This window comes from Erythranthe guttata, chromosome 6 (assembly GCF_056151865.1).
Source record: "Erythranthe guttata isolate IM_541 chromosome 6, IM_541, whole genome shotgun sequence".
In the NCBI taxonomy this organism is placed as follows: domain Eukaryota; kingdom Viridiplantae; phylum Streptophyta; class Magnoliopsida; order Lamiales; family Phrymaceae; genus Erythranthe; species Erythranthe guttata.
This window is the reverse complement of record NC_142538.1, coordinates 9,995,932-10,007,500: the sequence shown is the minus strand read 5'-3', so window position 1 is coordinate 10,007,500 and position 11,569 is coordinate 9,995,932. Positions and strand designations below refer to the sequence as shown.

Here is an 11,569-nt window from a genome sequence, read left to right as displayed (position 1 = left end):
ATCCCATTAGGCGACACTCGCCAACACCCGATACACTGAATTACCACCTCCGAAATAATCATTGAAGAACGGCGCGTGCATTCTAATACAGGTATACACATCCAATCTAACATCCATCCAATCATCCTCACTGTTCTTGACTGCACACGCCACGCTCCGATAACCACAATGACCATCCCCTAGAACGTTCGTCTAGGTCACAATCTCCGGAACGAGGCAAAAATGAAGTTCTCGCATCCAACTAGGTTGGGGCATTCGTCCCATTTTGGGTCCACTCACAGTCGATGAACGACCACGAGATCTTTCAGAAGATGAACCACGGCCTTTGTTGCCTCTTGATCGTCCTCGTCCTCGTCCTCGTCTCGAATTTTCTTCGCCCGGGTATAATGGCAACTCATGCCCTGACTCATCCCTCTGTGTGGAGTTGTTCTGCGGTCTACCTCTAGGGCGATCCAGTACTGGTGGCTCATTTATCTCCGTTGCCCCAGGATGCATTCGTTCAAAAACGACATATGCTACGTCCGTGATCTCAATTTATGAACGTTCACGCAACTCTTCAATTAACCCGTCTAGCCTGCCAATAGGCTGTGACCTGTGATCGGGAACAGAACCAACACTTTCTTCTTGGCCAGGCCCGAATCCCGAAACCCATGTCCTCCAAAAAATGTGGACATCCTCAGCATAAAACACACCACGTCGTGTATTCACCTTTGCGTCAATTTCATGTTTGCATGGGAGGCCAAGACATTTCCTTATGTAACAGACGCAACTGTCTATATCTTCATCCTTCTCATCGTCCAACATGTGCATTGCAGAATGTGTTACAATTCCACTGGATAATATTTTAAATACGGGCACATTAATCGTCTGGGCCCGAAACCGCCTTGACTTCGCAAATTCAGCTCTATGGTTGCTCTCCACCCTAATATGATTAAAGTAGGTTATATTTCAGTAAACAACATCACAATAAGTTAAGTATATGTATTTAACCACTGATAAATAAATACCTGCTTGTCGATGTATTGCCCAGATAAAAAACCCGATCCGTCCATGCTTTTACAAATTTCTCTTTGTATATCAGCCAAGTGTCTTGGAGGTACTCAATCAACTGTGGATGATTCGCGTAATCGTCCACTAAAACTCTGTAATTCCGGTAGAAATCTTCTTCACACACTGATGTTACCAAAGTTTGCCACGAACCGACTACAAAAGCAAATCCTCGACGCCTACTATTGCCAAAACACTTTGAAGCACGACGCCCCACATTCGTGTTAATGTGCCAAAGACATAATAGATGAGGCACTGTTGGAAATACATTCTCTATCGCCTTTAAGAGCCCTAACTCGCGATCAGTCACGAGTGCACTAGGTAGAGTATGTGGGGGGGAAAGTCTCTTCAACCTTTGCAACACCCATGTATAATGTTCTTCATTTTCATGGCGCATAAATACCACTCCAACAGTAATTTTTTTACCGACAGGAGTAACACCAACAATCTCCAACAAAGGCAATTTGTACTGATTGGTTTTGTAAGTACTGTCAAGTAGTATAACGTACGGAAACTTACTTAACAATTCGAAAGATAGAGGGTGAGCCCACATCAAATCGATAACTGCATGTGTCGTTTCATCTGTACGGAACCACTTGTAATAGTTATGCTCCTCAAGCAACCCAATCAAATGTTGCATCACTGTACGGTCACCCCTAGCTAATCTTCTCAATTTCGCCTTTTCATTGTATATTTGTTTCGAATAAGCATCGAGACCCAAGTCATTTTATCTCAAGTTAGCCAAAATCTTCTTGGGCGGCACATGACTTTGTGAAAGATCCTTGATAATCTTCGACTCCGCTTCATTCAATGCACTAAGCCCATGCCCAGACATGTATATCGGAATATGATTATGCTTCCCATATATTATTCTGAGCCCCCATCTATCGTCCAACCGTCGCTCTCCGACGATTTGAAAACCACATTTTATTTTTTTGCTACCAGACCTTTTCGAGGACGCCTCTACGTTACTTTCTCGAGGCCCTCCGAACAGGTCACAAGTCAGACACACTTTCTTTATTTTGGGGGCACTTTTTTTAATTAATCTCACGAAAAGAGCTCTTGCAACGGACCTAGCCCAAGCCACTAACTCGTCCCCCGAGTCAAACAATTCAGTTGTTGTAAAATAATCAGTATGATCAACTTCAACTCTAGACGTATTATCCTGAAAAAAAAATTAAAAGATTATTTATAAAAAAAATATGATTTAAACCGGACGCCCAACTCGGGCGCCCAAATAGGCTGTACACGCCCAAGTTGGGCGTGCAGTTGGCTGCCGGGCGCCCGCATTGGGCGTGGAGCTGCCAACTGCACGCCCAACTTGGGCGTGTACAGCTTATTTGGGCGCCCAAGTTGGGCGTTTGGACTATTTTTCGAGTTTTTTCGATCGAGAAGACAGAATTTTTACCTCGTTAGATCCGCTATCACGATCTTCATCCGATGAGCTCATTTTTGTTCGTATATCACAGCAACAAGAATGATTTTTAAGCAAATTCTCTTCAAAAGCTTTTTTTTCTAGAGAGATAGAATATTTTAATAATAACCGCAAATAGCAATTTTACAACCGCGAAAAGCAAATCCCTAGGGTCCATTTTTTTTCACCTCTTTGAGATAAATCCATAATTTAATTTTAAAATATATAGTACAATTATACCCTCCACCAAACCCGCCCAAATCTCAGGCCGTTTAACCCTAGCCACGTTATCTCTCCGTCACTCTTTCTCTCCATCCATATTTCCCTCTCTTTCTTCCGTTTTTCTTCTCTCGGCGGCCGAAATTCGATATGTCCATCTTCCCCATCCACCCACTCTTTCTTCCGATTTTCTTCTCTTGGCGGCCGGAATGAAGGACCATCATGACATAAAACGGAAGAGAAGACATAACCCGAAAAAGGTACGTATTTGTGGGGAATTTCATTTTGTAGCAACCCTTTTATTTTCTTATTAATTAATGCTTTGGGGAAAAAGAAAAACAAAATAAAAAATCATTACTTCTGTTCAGAAATTCATTTTTCATATTTGTAAATTAATCGAAGATTCGGTAATGGCAGCTATGAAGTTCACAGGTAGTACAATGATGCTCGCTCGCTCGATATTCCGACCCACACTTCATCCCCATATACCCCTCCGTTTATTCTGGACCAATCTGCAGCCGGTCACCGGTTTTGGTGCTTTCCGGTGCGCGGCGACTAAATCCGGCGGCCAGGAGAAGAAGTCTCCGGCCCGGCTTGCTGAGGTTCAGCGGCTCTTGTAGCAGGCCGAGGAGCGCTACAAAGCTGCTGGAGGTGGTGTCGAGCCGATTCCCAAAATATCACTTGGTAAATTCAATTTATTTTTGAAATTATTTTTTTAATTTGTCGTGTTTGATAATTATATTTCGACTCGATTGTAGTTGTAGTTGTTTGAACACTAAATTGAATTACTGTGTTGTACTGGATTTTGATTGTTGATGATTGGTAGCATTAAAAGTTCGATTGAACCACTTTTTATGTGTATACACTATCCAGTTAATTCTCTTCGTAAGAATCGATCGTTTTAATTTCATTACGGTGTGTTAAAAAAGATAAAACTTGGTTCACATGAATAACTTTGTGATAACGGTGAATGAGTGCAAAAATTCTTCTTTCAAACATGTTTTGGTTTTGAAATTTGATGATTTTTAGTAAGGAATACAATACGAATTAATAAGGTGAAACACTAAATATTATCGAAAATTTTATAATTTCCAAAAATATTTTCAAATTTTTGAATTTTTTTTTCTGAAAATTTAGAATTATAATTGATTTATTGTATTTTTTAGCTGCAATTGGCTATTGTTTGGCTGCTATTTTTTGCTGCTGTTCTTTGCTGCTGTTTTTGCTGCTGTTTTCTTTTGGCTTTGCTGCTGTTTGGCTCCTAATTTGCAGCTGATGTTTTGCTGCTTTGCTGTTGTTTTCGTGTTGCTTTGCAACTGTTTAAGATGTTGGTTTGCTGCTGTTTTTGTTGCGGTCATTTTTTCTCTATATCCATAAATAAATTCTATATGATGCATGGTTAACAAAACAGAAGTGACAACTAGTCGAATTGTTAAATGAGGTATTATATATATGAGATTTTCAATATACTTTTGAGGTTCCTTCATGTTTTCGGTCACTATTTGAGTATTTGTTATTACACTTTTGTTGTAATTTTTTAGTGGATTAACTTATTTCGTAGTGGATTATGTTAATATTTTAGTGGATTTCGATAATTTTTGTAGTGGGTTTTGACGAGATTATAGTTGATTTTAAATTCTTGCTTTGGAGACCGATTTTTAGTGAATGAATTAAATTGACACGTTGTTGTCTTATTTTCTTTGGCTTAGGTTCTTGTACAAGCGGGTGATGGCAGTAAGTGGGACGATGTTTGAGTAATGATAAGTTTGTAGTGTTTATCACCGGGTTACTCTAACCTAACGAAAACCACGAGCAACACTATCATAAATTTGGAAGCTTGTAGTGGATTTTGATAAGTTTGTTGTTGACGCATAAGTGTTTTCTACGATAAGTTTGTAGTGGATTAAACATATATTACGTTAATTTTGTAGTGGATTACTTTAACCTATAAAGTGGATTTTGATAACTTTGTAGTGGATTTTGATAATTTTGTAATGGATTACGTTAATTTGTAGTGGATTATGTAAATTTTTATTCGATCTCGATACGTTTGTAGTCCACTATATTAATATGAAAGTTGATTTTACGATAATTTTATACTGATTTCTACCTTAATCGAATAGTGGTTTTCGATGAATTTATAGTGGTTTTCAATGAGTATGTAGTGGATTTCAATCCATATATTATGTTAATTTTGTAGTGGATTACTTTAACCTATAAAGTGGATTTCGATAACTTTGTAGTGGATTTTTGATAATTTTGTAATGGATTACGTTAATTCGTAGTGGATGTAACATCCCGCGTTCTCGATAGCCTAGTTATCTATTTTTTCTCACGTCACATTTGCTTGGGATTTGTGAATTATGTGCCAAATTGGATTAGTTGCTTTTCAATTTACTATATTTACTATTAATGTGAAATTATGAGATTTACGTGGATTTAATCCGCACACTAGAAAATGTATATGCTTGATTGATAGTAACTTTCTATCTATGTACTAATTTCGATTTAAATGACTAATTATTTGATTATGTATCTAAATGCCTAAATCTATGTACATGCATACATGTGTTAACCGTTTTATGCTAAGTGAAGTTGTTCATGAAATAAATAATTCTCTAAGCATAGATAATTAAAATAGTAATTTTTATAGAAACTCTCTAGATCCCCCTCTCTTTAAATTGGCTATGATTGTATGTGTTGCATGCATGCACTTATTCCATGAGCATTTCCACTTGGCTTTTCATTTAGCATTATTTTTAAGATAACTTAAATGAAATTGCCTAGAAGTCCCTCTAGATTATTTCAAGTTACTCCTAATTGCAAAAAGACCCCTATTCAATACTTACTCATTAAGATCCAAGCCTCTCCAATTCTATAAATACCACCCTCTCCTCTTCATTTCCACACACCAAAACATCAGCCAAAATTTCTCTCCCCTCTATCCTCTCTAATCCACGACAACCCCCTCCTTCAAATAATCCCAAAGGCTTCTCTTGTTCTTCACAAAGAAGCAAGCTCTTCTCCTTCTTCTTTCTCCTCAATAATTCAGCATATACTCATAAAAGGTTTCTCTCATCAATAAACTCCAAGAAAACAGCCCTCCTACAGCCTTCAAACTCAGCCCAAAGCATCCCAAGATCATCCATGGCCAAAACTCGAAGACCTCCATGAATCCTTCGATTTTTCCTTCTCTTATCTTTGATTTTCTTCAAATGGGTAAGGACCCCTTGGTCTTTACTGAAACTGAATTGCATGTTAAGTTTACTGATGTCTTTATGTTAATCTTATGTGTTTAAGATTGAATTCTATGATTATAGGATGACTGAGTTTAGAATCTTGAACTAGATGCTTGGATTGAAATTTACAGATTCATAGTCACGGAGTTTAAGCCTCGTTTCATAGACGATGTATTTTTATAAAAATGTAAAATTTCTAGAGAATATAGATCTCTCTGTTATCTTGAATTTGATATACAGTTTGTATTATTTGGATTTAAAATGATTAAGTTGTGATTTATTTTTCGGAACTGCACAGATTGTGAGTCATGAGAGAAATGCATGTTAAATCTGATCTTGTGCTACTCCGATCATCCTGATTCCACTTGGATTAGATATTAGACATATAAATGTAATCTCTGTCAAAATTTTACGGTGTTTGGAAAAGAAAATAATGTATTTGGTATTTTTGAAGTCATTGCTCTGTTTCTGGAATTTCGACTACAGAGCTGCACGGTTTTAAGTATTTCTCTTACTTGGATAGGTATTTTAGAAAACTGTTTTGAATGGGTACTTTTAACGCTGGAAAGAGTATGATGTTCAAGTTTCAGAATTTTGGGATGCATGATTAAAGAGAAATGAGTTTTCAAAATTAAAGTACTAAAACAGCCCTATTTGCTAAAATAAATTTCTTTGAATTGATGGAATTAATTGTGAGCATGTTTTAAACTCTTGATGCATAACCTTAATAGCATGACTGAACTTAGAACAAATGATTTAGAGTATTTAGCTGATAGAATAACTCTTGAAGAAATTAGAGACCGGGGATAAGTCAGTGTATGATTATAATGTGAGGAATGATGATAATTAAATTGTTTATAGAACTTATGTGCTATTTAGATGATCTAAAAGTTCCTGATTATTGTTATGTGTTATCGATTATCTATGTGACTGAAATTATGTGGATTAGAACTTCATGTGTGATAAATTAAATATATGCTTGATTGTGGTTTAATCTTGTACAAGTATCTATATATATATATATATATATATATATATATATATATATATATATATATATATATATATATATATATATTTATGCCTACGTGGTCGTGATTATACTCCGATCCATGGCTTATGAATTATACTTATATGTCTAAAATGTTGTTATGTGATCTTGTGATAAAGGTAAAGTATTGGATGCTTTATGTGAAATATTAGATAGCTATGGCCTAAGGTGCATTTAAATGCGATATACGTGATATTTTTAATGATAGGAATGTGTGATTATATGATTATGTGATTATGTGACTATGATATGGTTAAAGTTGAAGAATGCCCTCATGTGTGCTACATTGGGTTATGAAATGTTTATGTGTACTTATGAAGTGAAATGTGAAAGTAAATGTGTTATGTTCAATATGATTATGTGTTTAATGATTTGATTAAAGATTTGAAGTATAGTTGGTATGGTACTTGTTACTTTGGTGTTGTTTATATAAAAGTAAAGATTTATAAATCATATGATTCATTAGTAAGTCTAAGATGCATAAATCATGATTTTTCAAAGTAAAAAATGTTTGGAAATTGGTTGTGGATCTAGGTGAATAAGTATGGGATACGGGGGCCTGGTATTCCGTTAGTGGTTGATAGTTGGGGTCCACATAGGGACCTGTCCACATAGGGACTGATTCACATAGGAATCGGGATTATAAACCACTAACTCGGCTATAGTAAAGTTATAGCCGTGACTATATTCCGGTTAGTGGTTGATAGTTGGGGTCTAGATAGGGACCTGTCCACATAGGGACTGATTCACATAGGAATCGGGATTATAAATCACTAACTTGGCTATAGTAAAGTTATAGTCGTGACTATAGTAAAGTTATAGATCACAAGCTCCAAAATACACGGCTTATTGCCGAACTCCACGATTGTTTTTCCAAACGGGCCCAATGTTTTCTCATGCATTATTTCATGAAAAGTCTATAAGTCTAAAAGTTGCATATTGCATATTGCATAGTAAATTTAAAAGGGTGTTAAGTACCCTTAAATGATAGAAGGGTGTTAAGTACCCGATTATAAAAGAAAGTTGGATGTTTAAGTATCCGTGAATGTTTAAAGTAACAGGTAATTGTGACATTCATGTTAAGTGTATGAATGAATGATTGCAAGTTTATTATATGCCTAATTTTATGTATTAAGTTTCTTATGTGGCCAATTATATGTGATATGAATGAATGTCATGATATTGAAAAAATGAATATAGCTATGCCATAAAAGACATAGATGAAAGGAACATAGACGATGACTTTAGGACTCCCGTAGGGCGTGAGTGACACGTTGAGAGAGGTGTGAGTATCGTCAGGCCAATGTTCATACTGAGCCAGTGGTTAGTCTCACGCTTTATGCGAATCCCCTTTTCAGGTTTTCAATGTAATCAGAGTGGCGCAGTGAAGCGGAGTTGGAGGAATCACAAGCCTTGATGCCTTATATGTCGTCTCCGGATTTCTTACAAAATTATCCCTCCACATTTCCCTTTTAAAAGCCTAATGTATAATGGAGATCTTTACAAGTTCAGTTTGTACTCTGATTTTGGAATCTAGTCTATTAAACCGGGGTATATAAATAAAGTTTATTTTCTTCCGCTGTATTACAAGTATGTTGTAAACCCCGTTCATAGTCATGTATGTAGCACTCTTTATGAAAATTGTTTGTTTTAAACTCGGGTTATGATTTAAGTAAACGAAAAAAAAATGATTTCACAAATTTTAAAGTGATTTCTCAAGGTTCAAATTGTATCGAAATTTTAATGAAGGCCATTTTTTCAAAGCCTTTCTTAGTTAAGTAAAAGTCATGAATGGTGTCACAGTGGATTATGTAAATATTTATTCGATTTTGATACGTTTGTAGTGCACTATATTAATATGAAAGTTGATTACGATAATTTTATACTGATTTCTACTTTAATCGAATAGTAGCTTTCGATGAATTTATAGTGGTTTTCAATGAGTATGTAATGAATTTCAATCCATATATTACGTTAATTTTGTAGTGGATTACTTTAACCTATAAAGTGGATTTTGATAACTTTGTAGTGGACTTTTTTAAATTTTGTAATGGATTACGTTAATTCGTAGTGGATTATGTAAATTTTTATTCGATTTTGATACATTTGTAGTGCATTATATTAATATTAAAGTTGAGTACGATGATTTCATGCTGATTTCTACGTTAATCGAATAGTGTTTTTCAATGAATTTATAGTGGCTTTCAATGAGTATGCAGTGGATTTCAATCCATATATTACGTTAATGTATTGATTTTGATAATTTTGTAATGGATTACGTTAATTCGTAGTGGATTATGTAAATTTTTATTTGATTTCGATACGTTTGTGGTGCATTATATTAATATTAAAGTTGATTACGATAATTTTATATTGATTTCTACGTTAATCGAATAGTGGTTTTCGATGAATTTATAGTGGTTTTCAATAAGTATATAGTGGATTTCAATTTTTTGTTAAAGTTGCGGTAAAAACAAACCGACTAAAAAAAATGAAAATTGAAAAAAAAAATATATTTTTTAAATCGAAATTATAAAAAGATTGTAAAAGATGACTTTATGGATGGGCATTTCTCTCTGATCGTCCTTTAACTCGATGGTAGATGTTGGAATTTCGAATTGCAACCTGCATAGGGCAGTAGAAATCAGTCGAGAAAAGAAAGGGGAAGTGGTTAGCAGAAAAGGGGTAACTCAAATGCTATACTTCACGTATGTTTAATTAATAACTATTTCTCAAAAAAATAAAATTAATAATTCAAGAAAATGACCATAAACTCTAGAAAAACAATAGTCGAAACCAATTACTTACACCCTGCCCCTGGTTTTTTTCTATACAGAGCCATATTCCAAGTAGTTCAGGCATCTTTGAACCCTACAAAAACAAGAATGCAAGAACAACCCTTTCACAACCTCGTTCGATTACGAAACATGATTTATATATTTATTATTATTATTGTTGAATTTGAATGCCTATGGATATCCACTCATCTGTTGAGACAGACTACATGTTACGACATTAGGTGACGTAACAGAATTGTTGTGTTGTCACAGTAATAAATCTACGAAAAGCAGAATAAAGAACACAACAATTTAATGTGGTTCGGATACAAATGTACCCTACATCCACGAGGACTTGCAAAACTAGTTCAGATTTAAGTGTACATTAATAGGACTTAATAAAACACTAAAGACTCCCTCTTTATGTGATACGCCGTTCTTGCACACGACTCGAACTTGTTGATAATCAAAGCAATTCCTCCTCCGCACTCTTGGACTTCCTCCAATGTTGAACTTCCTTCAAACGGCGGATCGACCTCTCCCGAGATCTTTTAAGCACTTCTCCCGAAACGCCGATCTTCTTTATGGCCTGGTAGAAGAAACCTGTTATGTTGCCACACCTGCCGTGCAGACAGAGCTGCAGCACGGGCTGCACCCTTCAAAGCCTTTATGCTGGGATTTTTCTTATTAAAGCTCCATAGGACTCATATGAGGTTGAGGGCCTTATATAGGCACGAAATCCACCACCCTAAACCTAACTTGGGCCCTAAGAAATCGATTAACTAGGTAATAGAATCCTAGTCGATTTCTACTTCTATTATAGATAAGTACAAAAGATACCTAACTAGAATACAATACATGGAAATAAATCTAAGTCCTAATAACAATATTACAAAAATAGGACTCTAATTAATTCCAAAATAAACATGGAAAACAAATATTTGCCAATCTTTAATTTCCACGTATGACGGATTTCTTCAATCTTCATTAACGGAAATTTGGAGCCAACAATTATTATTTTATTTTTTCTACGGGATAAGAAATTTTCGAGCAGAAACGACTCACTTGAATCCATCACAAGTTGGGCAAACACATGGATTGATAAAAATTGGATCATAGAGCGGAGACCACTTTATAGTGTCATTCACTTCACATAGCTTGCACCTGAAGTACCCGATTGCTTTACAAATCTGACACGACTTCCCGTATTTTGTCTGCAAAAGTTAGCTGTATTGGAGAAAAAGGCTGTGCACCCAAAAATTGCGAGCCAACAATTCGGAGTAATCCAATTCCGGATGTGATCGAAAGTGGAGAGGCCAGCAATTGGAGGAAAAACGGTGGGAAATGAGGTTGGCGGCAGGGGCGGTGGACATCGAACGAAGCGGCGGCGGCGTACAAGGAGGCAGCGGAGGGCGGCGGTCAGAGTCAGCAATTGTAGGCTTGTGCAGCAGCGTTCAACAGCTGGAGAGAAAATTACAGGGGAGAAGTCGTCGATTGCGGCGAAGGGCAGCGAATCGTTTTGGAAATAAAGAAAAAGAGAAAAGAAGAAGCACAGAGATATGATGATGAGACGGCGCCGTTTCAATATAAAATGTGCTGGAAAAAAAGAAGAAAGAAAATAGAAAAGGGAGAAAATGTGGGCCCCCCACCAAGATTGAATGTCCGTTTAGAAATACAAATTAATCAATAACTATTACCCAAACTTTGATGTTTCAAATTATTTAAAATTTCATATGCAACTAATTCATACATAACTTTGTCACATAATATTCAATCGAGTTGATTCAAATTGGATTAGAAAGGTAACTCAAAGAGCCACTAT

At 35.9% G+C, this 11,569-nt stretch overlaps 1 protein-coding gene and 1 long non-coding RNA gene across 2 annotated transcripts; one reads left to right on the top strand and one right to left on the bottom strand.

Annotated features, from left to right (window-relative positions):
- Positions 1-1,774: 1,774 nt before the first annotated feature.
- Positions 1,775-2,497, bottom strand: LOC148770126 (uncharacterized). The gene is made up of 2 exons (XM_088818997.1): positions 2,456-2,497; positions 1,775-2,212 (listed from the first exon to the last, which is right to left on the bottom strand). The coding sequence occupies exons 1-2, from the start codon at positions 2,495-2,497 to the stop codon at positions 1,775-1,777; spliced, it is 480 nt and encodes a 159-aa protein (XP_088675123.1).
- A 3,089-nt stretch (positions 2,498-5,586) lies between these two features.
- Positions 5,587-8,560, top strand: LOC148770125 (uncharacterized). Its single transcript, XR_016031824.1, has 2 exons — positions 5,587-5,899; positions 8,329-8,560. It is a non-coding gene; the product is annotated as an uncharacterized LOC148770125 (long non-coding RNA).
- The last annotated feature ends 3,009 nt before the right edge of the window (positions 8,561-11,569 follow it).

Excerpts from the sequence above, each read along its gene's own strand:
- LOC148770126 (XM_088818997.1), bottom strand. The coding sequence starts at position 2,497 with ATGAGCTCATCGGATGAAGATCGTGATAGCGGATCTAACGAG. Across the intron at positions 2,213-2,455 it reads GTGATAGCGGATCTAACGAG|GATAATACGTCTAGAGTTGA; the intron begins GTAAAAATTCTG and ends TTTTTTTTTCAG.